Source organism: Echinops telfairi, unplaced genomic scaffold (genome assembly GCF_000313985.2).
Source record: "Echinops telfairi isolate 266 unplaced genomic scaffold, ASM31398v2 ScPeMD7_7409;HRSCAF=8447, whole genome shotgun sequence".
Lineage (NCBI taxonomy): Eukaryota > Metazoa > Chordata > Mammalia > Afrosoricida > Tenrecidae > Echinops > Echinops telfairi.
The window spans coordinates 10138522-10164951 of record NW_022111309.1 but is presented as its reverse complement, the minus strand read 5'-3'; the positions used below and the strand labels follow the sequence as shown (position 1 = coordinate 10164951).

The window sequence follows — 26430 nt, the reverse complement described above, 5'->3', positions numbered from 1 at the left end:
AAAAAAAAAAAAAAAAGATGCCAGGGAAGGCCGGCAGCAGCATCATCTTTAGCACCAAGCCACTCCATGCGGTTCTCATCTTGAGGACAGGGCTCAGGGCTCGCTCTCTGAAGGCGGATCTGCTGGGCTCTGCTTTGTGTCTAAAGTCCTCCTCCCTCCACAGCGGCCATCTCCGAGAACAGTGGGATAGTCCACAGCGGCCATCTCCGAGAACAGTGGGATAGTCCACAGCGGCCATCTCCGAGAACAGTGGGATAGTAAACATGATTCCATTCTATTGCAGTGGCGTTAAATGACTTCAAAATTTAGGGACTTATAAAAACACCAATTATTTTACTACTTCTCCCAATTTCTGTTGGTCTGAAACAGTGTTTCCCATGGTCGGGGATACCACTTCTTGGGGGAGGCTGGAACGGTACCAGGGGCCTGAAAAAGCACCTATCTACACTTTATCCTGGATTATGGGCTACAGTGTAAAACTTTTCATTGCCGTGGGGAGTGCTGAGTAATTTGGGATTTTTTGTTTTGTTTCATTTCTGAAAGGGGGGTAGAAGGCCAAATTAATTTGGGGGAACCCATGGTCTAAACTCTCAGATGGGCCCAGCAGGATGGTCCTGGCTTAGGGTCTATCACCTACGTGCATCTCCCGGCTTCTCCGTGTGGTGTCTCTGTATGAGCTAGATTGCACTTCCTCACTGCCTGGTGGCTTTAGGGTAGTCAGACTACGTATGAGACTCAGGCTTCAGCACAAGTATGCCAGAAACGGAGGTGGAAGTTGTATCACCTTTTAAGGCCACGTAGTGCCATTTCTGCCATAATCTATTGCCCAGCAAGTCACCAAGTTGGCCCTGAATCAGGAGGGTGGGGGGGCGGCGCATAAAACTCACTTTTAAGTGAGATGAGAATGTGTTGATAACATGTTTATAACCTCGTGTTTACAACATGTCTACAACCTCAACCAATTCCTTCAACAAGCATTCTTCGAGTGCTTACTCTGTGCCAGGATTTGCTGCAGTCGGGAGTGAAAGAAAGCCCTACGTGCCTCCACTATGGGGTGGTGGTGGTGGTGGGGGAGATGAATGATAGGCAATCAAGTCAAGAGGATACTTTTAGCTAATGCTCTCAGCAAGCACTTCTCTAGAAAGATGTTTGTGAGAGAGCCCCAGCCATTCAACAGTCTGGGAGTAGAAGTGTCCGGGTCAAGGGAATCCCACACAGGCAGGCTCTGAGGCAGGAGAAGTGTGTGCACAGTGCAGCAAAAGCCAAGTGACAAAGGGCCAGGGGATGATGTCAGCAAGATAAGTGGTCCCGTGTTCTTCAGGCTCCAGGAGCAACCGTGGAGGGGAGCGGCAAGATTGACTGGGGCCTCAGGAAGAGCCCTGGAGCCATTGTGTGGAGAAGAGACCACAGGGGGCGAGAGTGGACCTCGGGGCACTGGTTGGGAAGCGGGTGCAGTTCTCGAGCTAAGGCGTAGTCATGAATGATTCAACAAGAATGGTGGCAGGGGAGGCCGTGGTTTCAGCAGGTTTGCTATACTAGTTAAAGACGGGGCAGCAGGGGTTGCTGATGCTTTCTACTTGAGGTATGAGTGATAGGGGGAGAATTCAAGATGACCCTTAAGACTGGAGTGGGAGCACCTGAGAGGATGGGGAGCGAGGGGAAGCTGGAGAAGCCCACAGAGGTTTGGGGTCATAAACGAGCGAGTCCTTCCTTCAGCCCATGAACTGCGGGACATCTGTTAACAAAGACACTCCTGACCTTCCATGCTAGTCAGACCCTGCACCCTTTTGCTCTTAGAACCACACAGCTGACCATAGCTTTGCTCCGCCCAGGCACCCAGGGTATAAACTCTACAATGAAGTGCCCTTTGCTGTGCCCTGACAGAAGTCAGTGAGACCCTGGAATGCCCTTCGAACCACCCACCATCAAGGTGGCTCGTGTGGCCAGCACTGGTCTCGTGGAGGTGGGTGCTGACACAAGAAGCCATTGTCCACAAGAGAGACCCAGAGAAAGGTCTGTGAAGAGGCAGCCACACTCCTGGGGATGGGGCCGCATGCCTTGCTCTGGAGAGTGACCTATGGGCGCCTCCGCTGGTATCCTCCTGTGTCACCCCCTGCCCAGAGTGGATCTGAGGCAGCAGCTCTGACCCCACGGACTTTGACTCCATGCTACACATCTTGTTTTTCCCTAGGTGGTTTGGGGGCCAGAGGGGATAAGAGGACTGGAAAGGCTGTCCTTTGGTAAAGAGAGAAAAGGTGTCTTGCATGGAAAATGGGCAACCACCTGGAAGGAGTCGTGGAAGCCAGAGCTATTTCCAGCTATAATCGACTCACTTTCACCTGTCAAAATAGCATTAAACAAACGGGCTGCTAATATCGAGGTTGTAATAGCTCCCTTTGCAGGGAGGAAAGAGCACCTGAGAGAAGGTTGGAGGAGAGGCTGTGGGCATGCCAGGGTGGATTTCTGTCCCTGACCCTCTCTTTCCATGGGGCCAAGGAGCCCTGTCGGTTGGAGGCGGGCATCCTCTCTGTTGAGAGAAAGGGTTCACGCTGTCTTGGATTATGGTTTGCAGAACAATCTCACTTTCTTTTTGTAAAAAAGAAAAATGGTAAATCTTTTGCCCAATAAACCATTTACTTGTAAAATGGCTGGGGAAGAAACTTTTGGAAACGAGGAACTTCCTGATCGGTCTAGTTAAGTGATCTGTCGGAGGTCCTCGGGCCAGAACCAGAAATGAAGCCCACTCGCTGACTCTCACGCCCAGCCCCTGCTGCCCGCAAGAACGCGCACGCGCAATCCCTTCTGGATGCGGAGCGCAGGGAGCACAGCTGCCTGGAAGTGGTCACCCTGCTGAAGTAGGGTCTGAGTGCATCAAAGGAAGAGGGGGCAGGGAAAGGCTTAGGAGGGCTCCGCACTCCTCCCTGCCCCCTTCTTGTAGCGCTGCCAGAAGGATCCCTGGTGTCGGCGCGCCATAGTAGTTGAAGTGAGCTAGTTTCACGCCTTTGGGGGAAGAGAATGATTATTTGGAGTGGCAGAGCGAATAGACCTTTCTTGTGACTGGCTGCAACACCACCATCAAGCTAAGAGGAAGTAGCTTACGGTGGCAAGCGCAAGCTTCTGCACTTGAGTTCAAAGCGATTGTCCAAGGCCAGAGAGATGAGCGGGAGTGTGGCTACTCACAAGGACACAGTGAGCGGCCTGAGCGCACAGCGAACAGTCACGTGTTCTGCTGGATGTCAGTGATGGCCTTGTTGTCTCGACCTGGTCATATCCCCATGTGGAGAACCTCCTGACCAGACAGGGACTACGCTGGGCAGAGAAGTACAGATGTTTACCTGCCAGCCGATGCACTAAGAAGCACTAGGAGGAAAGTCCTGGCAATCTACTCGTAAAAGCAGCCAGTGACAACCGCCTGGCTCACAGCAGGCAGATGTGCATCTGACCATGGCCACTTGGCAGTGGTTCCTGCCACCGTGTGGGGTCCCCCTGAGTCAGGGCTGACTGGATGGCAACTCGTAACAACCCTGGAGTGGCTTGAGGACTTGACCCGGGACAGGCCTGAGAGGGGAGGCCATGCAGAATTGTCCTCTGGAAATGGTGAGGGTAGTTCCACCAAATCGAGGCCGTTGAGAGCCAGTGAGCTCAGCAGCTTTGGAGGAATCCAGGAGTCAACGAGTGGCCCTTCCTGGGGAGGTGGAGATGGAAATCCACGTCACAGAGACGTTGGGTTGGATGGCCCCTCTCCTCCCTTTGTGCTTCTCTGGTCCCTGATGTCTGTGCCAGGCGGGTTTCTCTGACCCACAGGTACTTTCAACATCGCTGTCCCTCTGAGAAGTTGGTGTCTCAAGTCGTTGGAGGGAGCCAGGGAACGAGGAACGGAAGCCGTGGGCAGCTGGCCTGCCCTCCCGCGCTCACCAGTAGCTAGCAGGACCTGGCCTCCAGTGCCAGCAAGGTGGGCTCTGGTCCCTGCCCTGGCCCAAGTGGCTTCCCCGGGGCCCGCTGCAGAGTGGCGCCATGCCCTAACTGGCTATTGGCAAGGGAGGGAAGCAACAGAGGGGAAGAGACAGGCACTGAGGCCATTGAGTGTGGGCGCAGGGAGCCAGAAAACATCATGGCAGCTGGTAGTAGATGCTCTCCTTCAATTAGAACAATGGGGGAGGCTGACCCCCATGGAGAAGGTGGCCCGTCAGCCGGGAAGGTGCTCCCGGGCCCAGCCAGCCAAGCAGCCTACAGGCTTTGTGGTGAGCAGACCGAGAATTGGTATTTGATAGACACCTGGGCCTCAGGACGACCCTGATGCAGCTCGCGTCTCTGCCAGGCTGGGCAGGTACGGAGGTGAGGATGGGGCACAGCAAATTGGCAGAGCAGGCCCTCCATCTGTCAGTAGTGAGCAGAACCCCGAGGGCAGACCGCAGGCCCAGGCGGGAAGGGTTGTCACCGTGCAGAAAATAAACAGTGATCCCCACCGACTGAAGGGGGTCCCTCCTAGACTTGCCTGCCACCATCCAAGAGTGTCCCTAGGCCACCAGTCTCCGCTTTGAGTCTGGGGTCCCTGAAATGGAAGGAGAGGTAGTGGGTCAAAGGGTGTTCGCCGGTGGTGCTGTGTGGGAAGGGAAGGCAGCGGATCTGTGGCATTCACGCACCCCGAGCTGCAGGTACTGGCTTCCTTGAACAAACTGCTGCGTCTCCCTTTAAAATAACCACCAAAAGCAGTGTGCATATTAAAAAGAACCATCTGGACCCGTGGTCCTTCCTGACCCTTTAAACTGGGGTTCCTACATGTGCATCCTTCCAGAAGAGTCCCTGTCAACCCAGAAAGGGACCTGCTTTAATCACTGCACCTCACTTCATTCTGGGGGTTATTCTCCAATGGGCTCGTGCCTCCCTGTCCTCCTTCCCAGCTTGCCGCACTCGGCCATCCGTTTGCACCATGAGCGATGGTCTCTGAAGCCCCTGGTGGGCATCTCAGTTTCTGTTCATTGGCTGCAGGGCACACCCTTGTACTGAGACATGCTAACATAGGAGCATGTCTGGGTTTGCTGCAGGGAGCCGAGGGTGGCATATGGTGAGCGCCCCTTTGCTCACCCACCTGACCCCTGGGGAGAAGCCCTGGTGATGGGTGTCCGTAAAGATGATGATGGAGAAAGCCCTGTGTGGAAAGCTGTCCTGTCACACGGAGTTGCGCCGAATGGAAAGCAACCCTGCGTCCGGAACAACCACAAGACTTGCTTTAAGCACAGTAGCTGAAAGGGAAGGCAGTAACATGCATGGTTCATTTTGATAATATGCCGAAGTGCCTTCCATAAGCAGTGGGTGCAGACTGACGCTCACACCTATGATCTATCGCATATGCGCATTTCCCCGAAGCCACACCAACAGGAGGTATGATACACATGTTCTTTTCTCCCAAGCCAGTGAAAAGCTACATCTCGTTGTCTGAAATGGGACTCTTTAATTATGAATGAGAGCAAATGTTTTTGTTTGCTTTTTTTAAAATGTTTTTTTCCTGTTTGCAGTGACATCAATGTAAATTTTAGAGCTTTTAAACCCCCCAAGAAATGGTCTTGCTGGGGGCTCTAGAGAGAGAGCTGCTGTCTCTCATCTCATGGCCTGGCTCCCTGTAATGGGGACCCCCCTGGAGTACTCAGCATCACTCCTTTCTTTGGGGAACTTACTTTCTTGGGCTGCTGTTGCCCTGGCTTTCAGATGGGTGGACCTAGTGGCTGATTCCAAATGTCTACCTTGAGCCTGGGCTCACTCATCTGTTCTGACAAAGTTCGGGAACCCACCCTGGCCTCTGCTTCCCAGTTCTCATGCACTGCTTCATAAACTACAGATCTGTGGGAAACCCTCTTTAGCCCCAGGCCCTCCTGGGCTCGGAGATGATGTTCTGGCTAAGAAGCAGGAAGTCCAGTTCCCTTCTCAGAGCATTTTAAATTGTAGGGAAGGAGGAAGACAAACCAACAAGACATTATAATGTAGCATGACATATACTGTAATAGTATATGTCATATGCCTGTAGGGCCCAAAACCACCCAGGGTGATCCAGGCAGGCTTCCTGGAGGCAGTGGCATGGACACTGAGCTCGTAAGAAGGAGCTGGTAGTCAGGAGCTTGGGGGAGGTGGCGGTATCCTGGAAGAAGGGAAAGAACTTCCTGGGTCAGTGGCAGTGCACAGCGGGAGGTGAGACTCTGCGGGCCCAGGCCTCGAGCCTTCTTTCTCATGGTCATCAGGAATCCTGGGAGGGCTTACAGCGGCCTGGGTAGCTCTGCAATCACCCGGCTGGCTTGGGGGGAGAGCACTGAGGAAGTCTGGAGACTAAGAATCTGCCTTGAGGATTCCCTCAGCTGGATGTGCTGTGCATTTCAGCCCAGAATTCTGCGCCCAAACCCCTATCTTTCCATCCCGAGAGGCCAGGCCACCAGAACCCTAAACAGTGCTTCCAAAGGAGGGACAGAAGTGGGCTGTGCACCTCCCCCTGGCCCAGGAGCACCCCCTGGGTCTGGGCTGAAGCGGCTGGTGTGGATGGCAGGGGGCTATTGGGGGAGGGGAAGGCAGGGGTTTCTGCCACCAGCTTTGCTCCATCCTTGCTCCTCAAGGCCATGTGCGCTAGCTCCCTCCACAAAGCACTTTCCAGTGTCTTCAGAAAAGACCCCCTTTCCCCCTTTTCCAGCCGGAGGCGCCACTGTCCTTGTGGAGCCCAGAGCCCAGGAATCCAACAAGTAGGGGGGAAGGTACTTGGGGGACCATTTTGGCCAGACTCATTTATTGCTGTCGGGGTTCATAAAATAGGGTGCTTAACCGCCACGACAATTGGGGTAGCCAATTTGGAAAATAATTACTGCCTTCTTAAAGCAGCTGATTTTGCCTCCTAATTAAAATCGCAGGCCTGGGATATTAAAGGTGCGTCGTCCACCCCACATCCCGGGTGCACCAGCTAACCTCCTTTGGGAAGGCAGAATTAATTAGTTTGTGTCTTAACACCCAGCTGTTATCCTAAGGAAAGAAACCGTCGGCAGGTCGGCCACGTACACTGTGTCTAAATTGGCCAGCGTGACCGAGGAGATACAAAGGAACTCGAGAGTGATTTGTTCCTGCCTAACTCAGTCAGCTTCTATTACAAGCTGCTCATTAACCGGTGCCCCTGTGTCCCTGTCACACATCGCTCAGGGGGTCTTGTTCACCCGAGGAGGCAGAAGAGGAAATGAAGTGGGTCCCTCCACACCACGGGGCTCCAGTTTCCTCCCGGGGCCTCTTTGCTGCGAACACCTTTCCCAGTTAGCGGTGCTGGGTGGGAAGCCTGGCACCAATGTGATAGGCTGGCGGTTTCTATTCCCGTCAGCCGGCCACACCCACGGGTGCGCTTCCCTTTGTTCTTTTCGCCTAGTGTCCATTTGTCCGTCCTGTTGGAATCAAGCACTAACTGCACACAGGGTGCGTGGGGAGCATTCACTCCAGGCTGTACCATGATATCCGACGCTGCCATCCCCCCAGTGGCTCATCTCTCACTCTGGCAAAGTCCAGGGCGGATGGAGGGGGGCTGTCTTCCAGCCCATGACTTGGGGGTCTAAGAGCCTTCCATCTTGAGCACCACCATAGCCTGTGGCTTTGAAGTTCCTGAAGGCAGCAAAGAAAGTGGGAGGGGATACCTTGAAAGAACATGGACGCAGAGCGACACAGTTCCCATCAGGTCCTGTTGGCCAGGACTGGTCACCTGAGCCCGGTCTAAGGTCAAGGGAAGTTGGGGGGGCACAGGGGAGTGCATGAATATTTCCTGGGCATCACTGTGTGGGCAACAGGGAAGGCATGTCCCTGCTCTCTCAGAGATCGCCATGCAGGTTTCTGTAGGTGACCAATACACACAGGAATGGATTATCAGCCCAGGTGGAGAGACACAACGAAGGAAGGAGAAACAAAACCCAATGAGAAATGACATCCACAAAAACAATTGGTGTCGAGTCCGGTCTGACTCCCGGTGACCCACGTGTCAGAGCGGAACTGGGTTTTCAAAGGCTGATTTTCATTTTTAGAAGTAGATAGGCCAGGTGGCCTGTCCATGGCACTTCCAATAGCCATGACCCATCAATTTGGTGGTTAGCCGTGCAGGGACTTCTCGTGACAGGTTCAAAACCAAGCCCACTGCCATTCTGCTGATTCCAATTTGTAATGACCGTGGAGGACAAAGTGGAACTGCCCTTGTGGTTTTCTGAGAGTGTGACTCTTTATAGGAGCAGACATTTCATTTTTCTGCCAAGGAGTAGCGGGTGGGTTTGAAGTGCTGACCTTGCAGTTAGCAGCCCGCGGTGGACCCTACTAGCCCATCAGAGTTGCTTTCAAGACGGGCCGAGGGGAATATTCAGTCTGAGGGAGGGAGGAGGGTGAAGAAGAGGAAGGTGTGCTTTGTCTGCTTGGTCTGGATGGAGTGGGAAGAGAGCTTACTAAAGGGACATGGGTATCAGGGACAGAACAGCACATGACTGTGAAATTCTCAGACACATCAGTGGGCTACTTGGATTTTCACCACTGATTCCATTGTTTTCGCCCCCTCTCCAGGCAGAGGGTTGATGTACTGAGGGAAAAAATATACATTTCGGAAAGCCTTCTCTTGCTCAGGTCTTACTACCAGAAAATAGGCAACCACAAATCCCTGATATGGCATCTGGCCAGGGTGAGGGCTCAGATTGGCTCTGTGAGTGACTGTCAGTCGGATGTTCTAATGCTGAGCTCCATGGGGCCGGGGGTGCACATGACCCCAAGTGACATCAGCCAACTCCCTCCCGGCCCAGCCTACCTCAGTCAAATGGAGCAAAAGAAAATAGCCAATGTAGGTCTGGGAGGCCTACATCTACTCCCCATCCTATCTCATTAGAATCCACTTGTTAGTCATGGCTGGGGATCTTGTTCAAAGGAGAGTCTGACTGGGTATATATGGGATGGGAATGCAAATCCCCAGCAGGGGGCCAAACCAGAAAGAATCTGTTCATGAACCTGCCATTGAGTTAGACCTAAAACTGTGATGGACCAGTGAGGTGTTTAAGCCAAGCTGGATGAGCACGTACAAAGGCTGTCTTGGGGGGAAGGGGGATACAGATTTCTCTAGGAGCAGATTCATCCCCTTTGCTCCTCTTCCTTTTACTCCAGAGGCTCCTTCCAAGCCCCTCATTGTGCCATTGACCACAGAGAGCAGAGGTCGTTTAAGGAAGAGCCATTATCCGCCCAGCCCCCATCATCAGCCAGCACCGATCCCACAGAGTCACAGATTCAGTGCCGTCTAGTCCCTCGCAATGCACCATGGCCTCACAGAACAAAGTAGAACTGCTCCTGGGAGCAATGCCCGAGACGGTGCATCTTGAAGGGAGCAGATAACCTCATCTTTATCACTCAGCAGTCAGTGAGGTTGAACCTCCCACCGTACGTTTAGCACCCCGCTGCTGCTTAACCCACTTCACCTTAACCAGGACAGGACGCCTTAACGTCATATATATTAGCTAGTGAGTAAACAGAGGGTGACATGAGATAGCCCTAGTACAATCACATTTGACTAGCTACGTTCTCTCACTACCCATATAACTGTTGTGGTTGCACCCTTTCGAGAAACAACATTGTCTTGGACTCAAAAGGCTTGCAGGGGAGCCCTGGGGGGCGGGGTGGGGGGTGGTGGGGAGGAGGGGGCCTTCACCCATTCTTGAACCTTTCTCTGGTGTGTAGGTATAAGATTAGGTACTTTGGTGGGCACTGTAATGGATTGAATTTTATCCCTCCTCAAATATGAGGCAACGTAGCTGAGTCATGATTCTCAGTGACGGGGCAGTTATATGGTGATCGAAGTGTGATTGAGTGACTTAGCCCTGATCTGATCTGAAGGGAGTTTCCCTGGGTGTGGCCTGCATTACCTTTTATCTTACAAAAGATTAGGACAGAGAATTAAGCCAGTTTGGGGGAGTGGAGGGTGAAGGTAGGGGTGGTGGATGAGTATCACCTTACCCAGAAAGAAGAGCCAGTATCCTTAGACCCATAGTCCCTATGCTGGGAACCTCCTAGACCCAGTAGAAGACCGATGCCAAGACAGATGGAGATTTCCAAGGAACATTGGGAACACAAGATGCTGAAATGAGACGCGGACTTTACTAGTAAGCCAAGACAACAGAGAGAGATCCTACCCCTAGCGCTAGCTCCCTGAATTCAAGCTCCTGGCCTCCTACACTGTGAGAGAATGAATTTGTGTTTGTTCCAGGGGTCCTCAAACTTTTTTAACAGGGGGCCAGTTCACTGTCCCTCAGACCCGTTGGAGGGCCAGACTATAGAAAAAAACTATGAACAAGTTCCTATGCACAATGCACATATCTTATTTTGAAGGGAAAAAACAAATGGGGCACAAACACCCGGTGGGCCAGATAAATGTCCTCGGCGGGCCACATGTGGCCCGCGGGCCATAGTTTGAGGACCCCCTGGTTTAAGCTATCCACTTGTGGTATTTCTGTTTCAGCAATACTTAATAACTAAGACACGATAAAGTGCTGTGAGTTTCTGAAATTGGGATCAGACCTCAGTTGGACTATAGGGAAGGAGAGAAATAGTCAAGTATATATGTATGGAGAGGAGAGAAGGAGGCATGAAATACATGTGCCAGACCAAAAGTTAGCCCTTGCCTAGGGCCTCTGAGCTCTGTGTGGCCAGGAGAAGCACTAGTTACCTGATAGCCCTGATCCCAGGCAGCCAGTTGGAAGCATCCAGCTTTAACTTCATGGGAATGCATCAGGGGGTGGCTCCCAGCATCTGCGTGGCAGACAGAGTTCCCTTATCTGAAGCAGGAAGTCGATGTCTAGGCTCCCTGTCAGCCTGGGGCCAGGGCAGTTGAGGGGCCTGCACCAAGGTCTTTGCTCAGCATCCAAGTTCAGCTTGGCTTCATCTTTCTCCTGGACTCAAAGGCTGGGAAATTCCCATGAAAGGGAGAGCAGCAGTCATGTAGAAATGATACTTCAATACACACTCTGCCTTCTGGGAAATGATGAAGCTGATTTGGAAGGCAGATACACCCCAGGGTTCCTTTTAACTCCTGCCTCCCTATGGCCGAATGGGGCCTGTGGATACAGGGAGCATGCGCAGAAGAGCAGAAGTCTCACCCAGGCCAAGCCAGTGCCTTGGTGGGAAATGCCACCCATAAGCTGTCCCTCCCCTTTGGAACTTTTACTTCAAGACCAACCCTGCCCCACCCCACCTGATCAATGTAATAAATAAATAAACAAACAAACACTGTGCCACAAATGCACAAACACCCATAGTTCCAAAACGCTTCCTGCCCAGCCCCCAGATGACCATTCACGTATTCAGCCATCTTTGTTCTGAAGACCCCTTAGACAGGTGACCCACAGATGGCAGGACAGATGACTATCGGAGAGTCCCAGCATGGTGGGAGAGGCTCATACCCTCGTAACCCCAAATTTGGTGTTCAGGGAAGGGTCTGGGGCACAAGTGAAATGGAGTGTCCCGAGGAAAGGAAGACAGCCTGGGGCACAGCCACTAAGCATTCCAACTGGAGCCTCGACAGAATTAGCTAGAGACGCATCTGGGCCAGGGAACAGAGAGAGCTGCCTAGACTGAGGCAGAATTCAGTGACCCAACTCAAGACCTCGGGGAGCTTCAGCCATTCCACTGGGGTGCAGGGTGGCAGTAAGGTGAAGCTAGGCAGAGGCCAGGTCTGGTAGAGCTTCTAGGGAATTGGTACCTTTTCTGAAGCAGTCAGAAGTCAAAGGCACAGAAATGACTGGATGATGTGGAGGGTGAATCTCCACTGTTGGTTTACACTCGTAGACTCCTGGCCCAGGGTTGGTTGTAGACCAGACTATGGGGATCCATGGGCTTTGACTGGCTGACTTTGGGAAGTAGATTGCTGGGCCTTTCTTCCTCTTCCTGTTCAGCACATCACAGCATGCACTGGCTGGGGACCAGACCCAGGTCTCCTGCACGGAAGGCAGGAATTCTACCACTGAACCATCAATATGGGCTATGGGCACAGGAAGTTCTAACCCAGGGCAGGGAAGAAATGAAGGCTTGCTGTTCGAGTCCTCAGGTGGGAAATACCTAGAGCCCTTGGTTTCCCATGAGAAAGAATTTACAGCGAAGCCTGGTTTGTGGGCCAAGTGAGTTTTATAAAGGATAGAAGAAGTTTCAGGTTTTACACAGGTACCCTCGGGCACTTCACACCCACACATGGAGGCCTGAGGCAAGGCTGAGGGGCAGCTGGAAAAATGGGTGGTGGGCTCCCAATTCTGGCTTTTTAGGGCCCACCACTGGGAGGCGTGGTCGATGGTACTGGTTAACCCCATTGGCTGAATTAAGCCCACCTGGTCTAGATTGGGCCCACCCAGGTGTACTGGCTTCCTTGTTCAATGGCCTGAAATTGCGCATGCCCTCTAGCCTTTACGGGCTTCCAACTTCCTCTAAGGGGGGAGAGGGAAGCCTTGGCATGTAGAGGAGCAACCCCTGGTTTCTGCCTCTAGCTACCTAACATGACCACAAACACTTACTCCTATTGTTTCCATTTCCATTGTTTGTGTTCACTTGAGTGAGCCATTGTCCTGTGCTCCACTTTTGTCCCTCCCTCTGATGATTCCTAACTGGAGAATTCTGCTGTGGGGACATTTCTTGGAAGAGGTAGGAGGAGGAGCATGTAGACCACTGTGTAGAAGACCACCGGGGAGAGTCCGGGCTGACTCTAGCCCTCTGTGACCAAAACCTTCATTGATGAAGGTGCAGGAAGGATTCTAGTCACCCAGGCCTGACAGGTGGGTGGGGCTAGGGCTGAGAGTGGAGGCAGAGTTATGGGTCCTCAAATATACTTTATTACATTAAATATTATGACACAGTGCCACAATCTTAAGAGTTAAGCGCTCCACCGCTGACCAGAAGTTTAACAGTTCAAATCCACTAACCCTTCTGATCTGCTCTGCACTATAGGGTCACAATCAGTCAGAACTGACAGCACGCAAGAGCAACCTAGCAAATATTGTGTCGTGTGCTGAGATTATACACGTCATTGGGAATCTGAAACCTTGTTTCATCCAAAGGTTCCTTCTTCCTTGAAAAACCACAGGGCAAAGTTGAATCTCTAGAATGTTTAGTGAGTTCCTGATTTCAAACCGGTGCTTGGGCTCCTGGAAACCTTAAGGGCCTCGCTTCCGAGATCCACGTCTTTTAACTGAAAGCGCGGTGGATAATAGGAAAGAGCTTCAACGTTCAGCAAAATATGGAAATATGTGTTTGTCTGGCATGCTTCTGTCTCTCTGGCGTGAGTGAATGACACCTGGTGTCAGTTGATAAGTTAGTTGATGTGCTTGATTACAAAGGCACACACCTCACTGGGCTGCGGGGTCACCTCAGAAACGGCCCAGGCCATCGCTTGCTTGGGAGTCAATGTTTCCATCGTGTCAGGTAGGCGTGTGTGGGGTAGGGACCCTTTTGTCTGGAATCTGCCCTCTAAAAAGAGATCAGTGTGTTGATGAAGGCCTAATCCGAGTACCTTGGAGTGTGATCTGATTTAGAAATAAGGTCTGTGAGGATGTTATCCGTTCACACAGACAAGGTCAGATGGAGGCAGGGTAGGTCCTAATCCCCTAGGAGTGGTCTTCTTATGAAATGGGAGATGGGACACTGGAAGAGACTAGAAAGGTCAGGTATGTGAAGAGGCCTCTCCAAGCCAAGGCTAGGGTTACCAGAGTCTGGGAGAGACCAGGAAGGACCTTCCTCTGAGAGTTCTTCTTCCGAGAGAACTGTGCCCACCCCTTTCCCTGAATTCAGATGTCCAGGCTCCAAAACTGCAAGGCAATCCGTTTCCTTTCTTGAGACCTCCCTCCTCTATGGCTAGCCCTGGGAAATGAATCCAGGGAACTCCAGGGCTTCTTGTTGGAGGACAGAAAAGAGACAGGCCTGCTCTCGAGATGCAGGGATAAGGAATATGTCCGAAACCTAAAAAACAAACGTCACTGCCATTGAGCTCACAGCGATCCACCCTGTGGGTTTTCGAGACTGTAGCTGTTTGGGGGGGCGGGGGGGGGGCAGCCTTCCACCAGAGGAGCCATTGGTGGCTTCCAACTGCAGACTATGTGGATTGCCGCCCAAGGTGTAACCACTACACCACCAGGGCTCCCGAAGACATTTGTGGTAAAGAATGTGTCTTTTCCACAAGGCATAGACATTGCATGAAAGGGATTCATCTTCTGTAGTGGATGCAGCGGGAAGCCCAGTGTGGCTCTCTGAAAGACAGGTGGCAAGAGCAGGTGCCGTATCGGTCGTCAGCTCACCTTGACCTGTAGGCCACATCCAGCCTGACTCATATGTTTTATAGATGGAGTCTGGGATGCTGCAAACGGTTAATGACCTCAACCGCTAGCCAAAAAAGTCAGCCCTGAGGTGCCTCGAAAGAAAGGTGGTCTCCTTCCACACAGTCAGCATTAACACACATGAGGCCATCGTGCGGGGTCAGAGAGCCAGCTTGATGGTAACTGGATTTCTTATTGTTCGGTCCTGGGCTGCAATGGCAGAGTTGAGTAGAGGAAACAGGAGTCCAGATGGCCGCAAAGGCGAACACATTTACCAGTTGGCTCTCTACAGAACAGTGTGTTGAGTTCTCCTTCCGATTGCACAGGCCTGATTCTAAGTCAGGTCTTGCCACTTGCTCCCTGAGCCTCGATCTCAGCATTTGTGCATGTTGACAGACTGTTGGGAGGCTTCCTATCCAGTGACGTGTGTGTGTGTGTGTGTGTGTGTGTGTGTAAGTATCCAACATAGCAATTCAGTACTAACTGCCTAGAGGAAGGGGGCTGGGGACCAGCAGCTTGTTTGGTCCCTGTGTTCTTGGATTGACAGGAGGCAGGCTGCCGGGCATGATAAAACTATACTTTTCCTAGAAAGGATAATGACAAGCTGATGGTTTTCTTTTTTTTTTTCTCTTCCTTTTTCTCTTTTGAACCTCTTTTTCAGATACTGGCTGACCAACAAAGTCCACATCAAGCGACCCACCACTGGCCTCTTGATGTATACCCTGGCCACACGTTTCTGCAATCAGATAGATCTCTATGGCTTCTGGCCCTTCCCACTAGATCAGAGCCAGAATCCCGTCAAGTACCACTATTATGACAGCCTCAAATATGGCTACACGTCCCAGGCCAGCCCCCACACTATGCCCCTGGAGTTCAAGGCCCTCAAGAGCCTGCACGAGCAGGGGGCTTTGAAACTGACTGTTGGCCAGTGTGACGGGGCCACGTAAAATGGGGACTCCGTGGGACTCAGTGGCTCACATTTCCTGCCAGCTACACCCTAGGCAGATGGGAGTCAGGGCAGCACAACAGAACCAGCAGGCTAGTGGTTTCCGTTGTTAAAGTGTAAACAGTGACCAGAATATACAGATATATATCTACCTGCATATATATATTGACCTGAGTATTTTTAACTGTGTTGGTGTTCATCTAGCATTAGGCAGATAAGCCACAGGAAGTAGATGTGGAGGATCCACGTGAACCGGACTGACACTCAGTCCATCTTTGGAGGTGGCAGGACTTGATGAATGGAGCCAGTCTCTTGACTTTGAATGACAAACCACCTCCCGGGTTAGAGAATCTGTGGGCTAATGGATAAATGGAGAGCCACCTGTCAGCTGCCCTGAGCCTCTGGGATGTGTGGGTTCTGGGTACGCCAAGACCCAGGGGGAAATGTGACCCAGTCTAAAATGGTTCACAGATGAGAGGGAGCGTAAGAGTTTGGATAAGGAGCACAAGAAAACCGAGAAACAGAGCCACGTCAGCACGGAGGGACTCGTTCTACAAACTGAGCGTTAAATTGCCAAGGGAGATGCCCAGTGACCCATATGTTCTAGGCCAGCATCCGGGCTATGGAAAGAGGGATACAGAAAACACAATGGGACAATTCTATCATGGCTTAGCAAGGACCACCAAGAACCTTGGCTGGAGCAGGCAGATGATACTGGGCCCGAACATTAAATTGTGACTTTGAACAACGAAGACCACTTCCTAGGGGTTGGCAGCCCACCCAGGGGAAGGCTGAGGAGTATCCCAGTGGTGGTGCTTGGGTGGGGTGTTCTTTAAAGAACTTGAGTCAGCAGAGGAGGAGGAGACCCAGGGATTTCACCCTACGGGCTAACGTCCCTCTTCCCTGGTAGATTGTCACCAGAGGGACTGTGCTGTCCCCTTCTGCCACCAGGGAAGCCGAGGCAAAAGCTGGAAAGGGCACTGTCAAGATAAATGTCATCTTTTCTAAAATGTATACGATTGCTTCTCTGGGTGCCTTACAAAGGCCCGGAGCAGAGACCTGCACGCATGTGCAGCTTCCAATGTCATTTCCCCACAGCTGCCTGGCTGCTTTCTGCACTGTGCCCTCTGTAGGGCCTCTGTAGCCCAGCGGCTGTGTCACGGTCATGTCCCGGCCACTCTCCTAGCTGGTGGTCATACTAGCAGCACGGAGCTCCCACAGGAAGGTCTTCACCTCTTCAGGGAGTGATTCCTATGTTCACCCCAAACATCGCCCACCCCAAGCCCCTCACAGATGAAATTATTTCAGGATCCTGTAAAATCCGTGTTTTCCCTCATAAGATTCATTTTTAAAACTTTTTTTTTTAACCCAAAGTCAATGCACTATCCAAATATTGGACACAAGCTCACGAGGATATCTGGGCTCAAGGTCAATAACTTAGGGATTGAAGTCACAGGTCGCATTAGACAAAAGCACTGACTGGCTGCATCTGTTCGATGTATCACCTGCCGTGATAAATATGTGTGGAGACCGATTGGAAAGATAAGTAAAAACCATTATCTCGAAGGTGAAGAGAGTAAAGAAAAGTAATCAAGATCTGCTTCTAAGCCTAGAGACCGGACGTAATTAATCAATGGTAATTCAGAACGGGGCATTTTCTCTAAAGTAATGGCTGGTGGGAAGTGAGTGGAGGGAATAGAAGATTTCCCAGATCCCCGCCCAAGTGCTCCAGTGCACAGCAGTGATGACGGCGATACATCTCCAGGTTTTGTTGTTGTTGTTTTCCATTGTTGTCGTTGCTTAAAGCCTGGCGCGGGGGATTTGCATTATAAAGCGAATATTTTTAAAAAGCAATAGCTTGAACAGCCTCTGTGGGCACTGAGGGGTCCGGACTCCTGAGCAGTGGAAATAATGACTGCCATTTTTTACCCTTCCCCAGGGCCTTTCATCTTGAGGCTCTCAGAGGCATTAAAAGACATTTCGTTTCTGAAGCCTGCGATGTGGGGGGAACAAATAGAATTGCCAACGCAGAGCCTCGGTGGATTAGCAAAGGCCCCGAAGTTGAGGAGCTGAATTTGAGGACATTCCGTAGTGAGTCTGAGGAGAGTCCAGATGCCAGGTGCTATCTACCAGGCCTGCCCTCCCTCCCTGCAGGGGAGTGTAAAGAGCCAACGTGCTTTGGAAAACACGGTTTCTTTCAGTTCTTTGTCTTCGCTTGTGAGACTGATGAGAGTCGGAGTGGAAGGAGTTCTTAAAGCCAGGCTCCATTCCCTGTCTGAAGCAGAGCGGGGGGCCTGGGGTAGTCACGATGTGCTGTCTCCCCCAGCTCAGTGAGTCCTGTGCGGCCAGACTGCTTTGAGGCAGGAGTTCTGAGAAGCTTGCTTTGCCCTCTGCCCTCTTTCTCTCTCCCAGCACCTGCAGAAGGCCAGCTGTCCTCACCTGCCTGTTCAGAACTCCATTGGAGTAGCATAGGCCAACCAGCCAACTTTGGGCAGCCCCAACACAGTCACAGCCCGTGCCTACGACCCTGATCTGCGATTACAAGGCCCCAGACATCCTATGAGAAGGGGTCAGGTCAGCCTTACCTGGGCACTCACCATTTCTGGGCAACCCTTTCAGTCACCTCTTCTTGCCCACCAGTCAAATCGTCAATGCCCACCACGACCACTCACCCTGATGCACCCAGACCTCCATTTTACAACACCCCCACAGCGGACCCCCATCTCCAACCTTTCCTTCTCTGAAGAAATGGAACCATCTGAAATAAGATCTCCCCTAGACATCGCTTCATCCCTTCCCTCCCTTCTCTGGCGCCCATTTTTGAGTTTTCCAGTTACATTTTCTCTTACACCCTCACTCCTGCTGCTGCTGCTGCTGCCTCAGACCTTTGTGCCCACCACCACGTATGCATTTCAGCCATGTTGGGTCTCACACACCCCTCCCCCCTTTTTCACCACCACACCTGGGCAGAAGGGGCTGGCACTTACTGCAGCTTTTTCTCCCGACAGCCAGTTCCTTCGTCCCAGGCTCCAGGGCCTGGCATGCTCTGGAGGCCAGTGGCCCAGTGCCCTCCATATGACCACATCAAAAGGTCCCTTGTCACACGAAGCTCTCCATGTCGCTTGGCTCTGTACCAACCAATGCTGGACAATCCCTGCTCCCTTCGTCCCTGGGATGACATGGGTTTTCTCTCCCTTTACAGCTCCTCTTAATCACTTATTTATATTTACCTATTTATGTTTATTTATGATGTATTTATTAACACCTATTATGGATGGAAATGTGTCCCCCTCGAAATATGTGTTATAATCCCTAACCTTTCTGCCTCTGATGGTAATCCCTTTTGGAAATGGGCTGTCTTTCTGATGTATCAGGATAAGTGTATATGGCGTGTTCTGAATCGACCTCTCTTGAGATACAAAAGATAAAACAGGCAAGTGAATAAGCAGAGGTGGGGGAAGGAAGATGCCAACCCACAAGACGAGTATTCAGGACCAAAAGCTGATGAGAGACCAGGCTCCTCCCGAGCCAACAGAACAAGCCTTCTCGCAGAGTTGGGATCCTACGTTTGGATGTCTAGCTTCCAAACTATGAGAAAATGAATTTCTGTGTGGTAAAGTCAGCCACTTGTGGCATTTGCTCCAGCAGCTTTAGACACTAAGACAGAACTTAGTCCTGGAAGAGCGGAGTGTTGCTCTGACAGACACCTAAAATAGGCAAGTGGATTTGGAATTGGGTGATGGGTAGAGACTGGAAGTCTAGAGGGCTTTGCAGAGACTTGGAAAATGGTGCCTACAAAGGCCTTCTGGAGAAAGGCTCTTTGAAGACAAACGATGCCCATGTGATTGAACACTGGAGGAAAGGCAATGCTTTTTATGCCGCGGCAAAGAACTTGTCTGACGTTCAGATGTTTGGTGAGAGGGAGAACTTGGATGTTCGGCCGAGGAGCTGTCTCAGCAGGCTCTCAAAGGTAGTGTATGGTTTCCCTTTGCAGCCTATGGTGACATGCCAGAGCAAAGAGATGGACTTCAAAATGAAAGGTGCGAAGTTAAAGATTGTGAAAATCCTGTGTTACAAGCCAAGGTTACATGTCCTACACTTTTCACCAAGGTTGTCGCTCTACATCTTTTGTGCGAGAGACTAAGCCTATGACTGCTGAGTCGACCCAATGACCATAGAGAGGGAACGGAAAGAATGCTGTCTGTCTATCTGTTGTCCTTCAAAACAAGAAAAGAACCATCAAAAAAAAGAAAAAAGAACCATCTTCAGAGAAGGGCAGAGACAGAGAACGGTTTCAAAGAGCGTGGGAAACAGGGTTCCTTTGATCTCAGAGGACCATGGCCTCTGGGATCCCAAAGGATACAACGAGAGTGTCCTCAGTTTCAAAGAGTCCTGTCTTCACCAGCTTGGTTCCAGAATGTAAAGCGCCTACTCAGTTTGCCCAAGAGGATTGAGTTACTACTGAAAGCGGAGGGTGGGAGGCTGCCACATCCCCAACAGGTCAAAGCATAGAACCTTTTGGGACCGAGGAGGTACGGTTGTCACTCATCTCGGCTAGAAGACCGGGGCCAGCCAACGTTGAGGAAACAATTGCCATCCCTGTGGGCCTGCATGTGGAGCTGAAACCCAGGGCCAAGGGGCTTCTACCTATAATCCAGAGAGGTTGCCAACCCCCAGAGTCTGGAGGGCATGGTCATTGCCTAGGTAGTCACCCGGCAAAAAAGAGAGGATCATTTTCAAACTTTGAGAGTTAATGTAAATTACTGGCCTGTTTGGTACCCATTATCCCTCTTTCCCACCAATGTCTGCCCTTTGTAATGCAAATGTCTACCTTATGCCTGTTCCACAATTGTACCTTAGAAACTGATGCTTTTTAATTGAGACGTTACAGGTTCGCAGATGCAAAGGAATTTTGCCCCCGGGATGGAATACACCTGGAGAATAATGGAATCATCATCTTTGATGAGTCAGAAGATTCAACTCAGACTCGGAGTTGATTTAAGACTTTGGGGATGATGTGATGTGATAAATGTGCTGCGCACATGGGGAAAGGACATGAGATTGGGGAGGGGGGCCACAGGGTAGACTATGGATTGCATTGTTTCCCTAAACCTCTGTGTCGTGAGTCCTAACCTCTCTGTGCCTGTACTTACGATTACATTTGAGAATGAGTTGTCTCGGTTACATGAATGATGTCAGATTAGTGTAGGATGTGTTGAGTCCGTCTCTTTTGAGATATAAAAGAGAATGAACAAGTAAGGAAGCAGAGATGGGAATGAGAAATGTCACCCCACGTGAAGACATTCCAGGAGCAGAAGCTTCAAAGAGACAAGGACCAGGTTGGCAGTCTGGATTTGGACTTCCAGCCTCCTGAACTGTGAGAAAGTGGATTGCTCTATGTTAAACTTATCCACTTGTGATACTTCTGTTATAACAGCACTGGGTAACTTAGACAATGCCCTTCCCCTGACTATTCAAAGGAGATCTCACCATGATTTTCTTCTTTTCTCCTTGCCCTGAAAGGTGGACATTTCCCAGGGCTCTTGCCTCTGCCCCCTTTCATGTCATCCCTGCCCTCTCCAACAGCAATTTCATGTTTTTCTTTGGATCCAGCCAGCCACCTTTCCAGGAATACCCTCCCAAGCTGATCTCAACCAAAGTCCTCTTCCAAGAGGACTGATTCATGGTTATCAGCCCTACCACAGAGCGCAGCCCTCTAACCTGAACATGTCTGCAGCCACGTCTCTCATCTCTTGTCGCCTTTCACCCACCATACTTCCTCTGTCTGATGGAGCACCTGCAACGCACTCAACCACCCCGTCCTGAGGCGCTAGAGCGGTTGCTTCTTCTCCACCTGCACGAACCTCACTTTTACTTCTTCCTTGGACAGACTCAGCAGTCTCTTCTCCCGCATTTCCTCTGCACATGTGTACATATTTTCCCACCCACCCTGAGCATCCATAACCACTTTTATCCTAAGTCATTCACAAACCTTTAAAGGTTCCACTGGCGACAAACTAACACACCAAGTCTGTGTTCTGACATTAACGAGTGGACCAGTTGCCATCAAATCCACGGGTTCATGGCTGATGCCCTTAACACACACATCTGTTAACCAAAATGCTGTGTATTGAATTCTACCCAGCAGTGCCTTGGATGAAAGGCCTGGGGATCTATTTCTCAAAATTCAGCCATTGAAACTCTATGGAGCACCCGGTCTAATCTGACACACATGGGGTCTGGTCTGCATCCTGGCATTCAATAGCGCCTAATGAGGGTCTGCTCTTCCTTTATTCCCTACGCTGGTCATTCTAGAATGTTTGTCATCCATGGCATGGTCTCCTGGGTTTTGCTGTTTCGGTGCCTTTGGTCTTACTGTTCCCACGCCCTGGAATGCTCTCTTCTGTTTCATTCAAGGCCCACTCCAAAACAACATCTTTCATGAAGCCCTCCCCGATCTACAACCACTGGAATCGCTCCCTCGGACGGACCACCATCGCACTTTATTTGTACCTTGCTCATGGCACTGATCATATTCTGCCTTGTATTATAGTTATTTGTGCACTTGTCTTATGACCATATTAGATTGTAAGCTCTTCAAGGGCAGGGACTGTGTTTTTGCCATCTTTACTCATCAGAGCACCTGGGGTGGTGCCCAGCACACAGCAATTGCTCAATAAATGTTTGTTGAATCGAATCCTGAAGGCCTGTAGAGGGTTTTATCATGAGTGGGGTCACTTGCATCTTCAACCTCACAAGAACCTTGGAAAGACCACTGAAGGGGTTGGGCTGATGCAAGAATCAGTGTTCACACCGGGTAGGTTATAAAACTGAAATAAAAGGCTACACAAAGCCACATAACTTACTGGGTGGCAGGTCTCCTTGAAGCCACTCCAGGGAATGCTCTGCTGTCCTTGAGTGTGAGTGACTGAAGACGGAAAGCAGACTCAAAGCATAGGTCTGGCTGCTGTGAGTCTTGGTATCACCTTCGCAGAATCCTAACCCCCTCCCTTTTCTTCATCACAGGCCAAGTGCAAGTAACCCCACTCCTCAGAGTGGACCTCAGCGTGCTTGGCTATCAACAAGGCTCCGTTTTGATCCTTTGGGGGAAGGGCAAAAACCATGTGGTTTTATCCAGCGCAGAGGTCGAGCAGCGGGACCTCATATGTCACCCTTGCTGTGGTTCCTGCAGGGTCCAAAGCCATCACTCCAGATGGCAGCGAGACCAGCAGCTCCATGGGGTTGCTGTTGGATAAATGTCTTCATGCCTAATTAAGACTCCCCTTCCAGGATGAACAGAACAGGGATGGTTATTGATGCAGTCAGATGGGGCTCCAGGCACGTGTGCTGCCTCATGAATGCCTTAATGGCCTCTCTAGTGGCTTTAGGTGTCTGCCTCTGCCTGCCTGCCTGCCTCACTCTAGCACTAAGGAATATCATCATACCCCATCTTCATCCCCACCTTCTTGCTTTCCCTGCCCAAGGCTCTTCTCTTTGGGGTTCACTAAGAACGGGGCAGCCCAGAGAGCAGAGCTATAGCTCTTCCTGGTCACCTGGAGAAGGGGTGAGAGGCCAGGAAGGGAGCGGAGTAGTGAGCATTCCCTAGGGACATGGGAAACAAGGGGTCCGGTTCTGATTGTGAGCCATCCACACAGATGGTTACGATCTAGTTACCTGTGAGCTTTACACTACTAACCTAAGATTAGTGGTTCCAACTCACCTATGTCAACTTTACCAGGATTCTCCCATGCTGTGATCTAACATAATGTGATCAGCTCTGGGATGGGATCGTTTGTGACAGCCAAGCAGTTGTGGGAAGAATAGAGTGGTGTGCTACCCTTTTAGCCTGGTCACAGCTTTGATAAAATTGAAAGGAAGTTTCAGCAGAGGTATGTGCTACTCTTAATATGAGTTGATACCGGCCAAGTTAACTTGCTTCTTGCTGGTGCCAATCCTGCATCTAACCCGTCAGCCCACCAATTCTGGTAGCTATCAGCAGCCTACCTGATTGCCTGCTGACCCAGGATTCACCCAACTCTGCAGCCGATGCCTGACTTACCGACCTTGTAGTCATCCACCTCTGCCTCCAGGAAGCCTGTGGTCTTCCTGCCTCCTGGTTTAACTTCCTAGTTTGGCTTCAGCAGCTCTGCAAGTCAAGAGAAGCCTCTAGCTTAATATCCAGCCCATGGACTTGAACCAGACATTGCTTAACTGCTTCTACAATTTAAGCCACTTCTCATGATAACGAAAGGAACAGATAGAGATATATAGCTATACATGTCAGTGATTTTGCTTCTCTAGAGAACCCAGGCTAACACAGTCACGTACCGGCACCTTGGACAGCACCTCAAGTGCTCTGGCATTCTTTCATAAAGATCACTGCCAAGAAAGCCCTTCAGGGCAGTTCTACTGTGTCACACAAGGATCACCGTGAGTCAGAATAAGCTCAGGGGCAACTGAGCTCATGGCATGGGGATCATACCTGACCTCTGGCTACAGAGGGAGAGGGGACTCCAACTCCTCTCCAGCCCAAGGCCAGTAGGCCAATTAGCATGAGGCAGAGGTCAGACCTGCCTTCACCTCCATCCTTCTTTACCCTAATCTGACCATTCCTCCCACCGCACTCTATCCTGCTGGGTTCAGTAATCCATTGCAATTGCCACACACAACTCATAGACAATACTCAACAGTTAGAGGGTTTATTAGGAAAGTTAACAGCTTATCACAAGTCAGAATCAGTGACCAGTAATTACCAGGGGAGATTGAGTAATTTTTCTGAAAAGGGGATGGCAGGTGGAATAAAATTGGGAACCTCTCTATCTGGCCCATGGGCTTAGGCATAGGCCCAGTTGCGAGGATGGGTCAAGGTTCATTCTGCCGTGTATATGGTGGCAGTAAGGATACAGTCATCGATGCACAAGAGCACTCTTATCTCTCTAATCCTGAGCCTCTCAGCCACATGGTCCTTGGGCTTCTGCCTCTGCGGGCCTTGGAGCCAGCCCATTCCTCAGCCTCACAGTCTCGTGGTCTCGGTGCTGCTTGGCTGTCTGTCTCATCATCTCTTGGCCTTGGCTTGTTTGCTCTGTCTCATGGTCTCCGTGCCACAGCCTCCACCACTGTAGACAGAGATCTCAAATGTACTCTCTGTTTGATGGTCCTGGGACTTTTGTTTGTGTTCCTACTTCAAGGGTGCTCACCCTATAGCCAGGGAAGTGATAACTCAAGCTGACGAACCTCCTCTATTAGTGTTACGCACGCCCTACCTGCATAGCCCTACTCAATCATTTGGGGGAAGACATAGAGAGAAAAGCCATATTAAAAAGTGTTATTTCCCTGCAGCATCAGATTTGTATTTTTGTTTGGGGGGATGGCGGGCAAAGGTAGTTTTATTTCCATCTTTCACACCCAGCTTGGTGTGATGTATACAAACACAGTGTATTAGTATCCAGCCCAAGATGCATTGTTGTTGTGAGATGTCGTCAAGTTGGCCCTAACTCATAGCCACCATATACATGGCAGAATGACACTTGGCCCCATCCTCGCAATTGGGCCTATGCCTAAGCCCATAGGCCAGATACAGAGGTTCCCAATTTTATATGACCTGCCATCCCCTTTTCAGAAAAGAATTGCTCAATCTCCCCTGGTAATTAAAACATTTTGTACTATAGCCCAAAATCTAAGATAAAATGTAGGTGTCTCCTTTGGCATTACCACTCCCTAGATTGTTCCAGCGCCCTCCAGGGGATGGTATTGCCCACGGTGAGAAATAACACTGGTCTCGAATCTCCAGTTGTCTATAGCAAATATCTTACAAAACCACAGAGTGAGAAGACAAGGTCCCATGTAGCTTTTCTTCATCTTATTCACTTTAACGCTTCCTCAGTCATTCCTCCTGCCCATAGAACCAGGGTTGGCAAATAGGGCTTTCAAGGGGTCCTGAGAATTGTGCCAAGAAAGACCATGTAAGATCCAACAATGCCTTCGAGTACTCAAAGGCTTCTTCAAAACTGACCCAGCTAAGGGAAACATTTGGAAACGGAGGGTGGTGATGGTTGCAAAGCGTAATTAGTATAATTAATATCACTGAATTATACATGTGAAGCATTTGAGATAGCATATGTCTTGCTACATATATTTTCACAATGATACATTTTAAAAAATTAATGTCTGAACCAGCACCCTCCACAAGCAGCCAGCCTTAGAGTCATTAGCAGAGAAGGAAGACCTGGGAGCCAAGAAATGGGAAAACTGTGCTGCGACCCACACGACTCCTGACATGGCATGTCCAGAGGAGGAGAATGGGCACCCCAACGCAGTGTACTGAGTCGCGTCAAAGTGGGTTGCCTCAGAGAAAGACCACTTCAATTTGGTTCAAAGTCAGGAAGACACCCCTTCAATTTGGTACCCCTTCAAAGTGTCTTAATTTTCCAAAATGAGGTTGCAAAGTTATCGCTGCTGGGCAGAGCTTGTGAGGTGGTGGGTGACTGGCTCCTCAAAATCATCAGTGTTTCACAAAAGTTGGACACACTCAGGGGCAAGTGGTCTCGCCTGTGAAAAGCCAGGAGTATCCATTCCTTTCCCAACGGTGGAGGACACAAGCATATAATCCAGATTCCTAATAATTGAGGGACTAATGATCTGGCTGCTTCTGCTCATGAGCTCTCTGATTTGGGCAAGAGCTCAGAATGAGAACCAGAACTGGATGATCCAGAAGCCTACTACCCAAGAACTCGGGAAACATCTGTAACATGGGCATGTCATCCGGCTACCACCTCTATGAGATTCATGGGAACATTGAAATAGAGAGGGATGAGGAGAAATGGAGCAGAGTATTGGAACAGTGGTTCAGAGACACAGGCAAAATGAAATGCCTGTGGCTGTGAGGTTTAAGGATTCTGATCAACTAACACCAGACCTTTCCATCACTCTGCTTAAATCTCCTGTGACTTTCCATCCTGCTCGGGGGGGAAAAAAATTAGAGGTTTCTGACTGTGCTTCTCAAGGTCTTGAGCATCCTCCCTTCCAGCTCACTATATTACAGCCACCCTGGTCTTTTTTCACCTAAAATGTTCCAAACTCACTCTCGTCTCGGGCCTTTCCACGTACCGTTCGCTCCCCTGAAAAGCTTCTCTTCAGCGCCTTGCCTGGCTGCCTTCTCATATTTCA

General features: G+C 50.6%; 1 protein-coding gene across 2 annotated transcripts in view; it reads left to right on the top strand.

The window, feature by feature from the left end:
- Positions 1-15265, top strand: part of ST8SIA2 (ST8 alpha-N-acetyl-neuraminide alpha-2,8-sialyltransferase 2) — an 88420-nt gene extending 73155 nt beyond the window's left edge. For both annotated transcript variants that reach the window (XM_004709864.2, XM_004709863.2), the window contains one exon: positions 14980-15265. In XM_004709864.2, the coding sequence (XP_004709921.1) occupies positions 14980-15265 (286 nt within the window). The remainder of the gene's footprint in view (positions 1-14979) is intronic.
- Positions 15266-26430: the final 11165 nt, after the last annotated feature.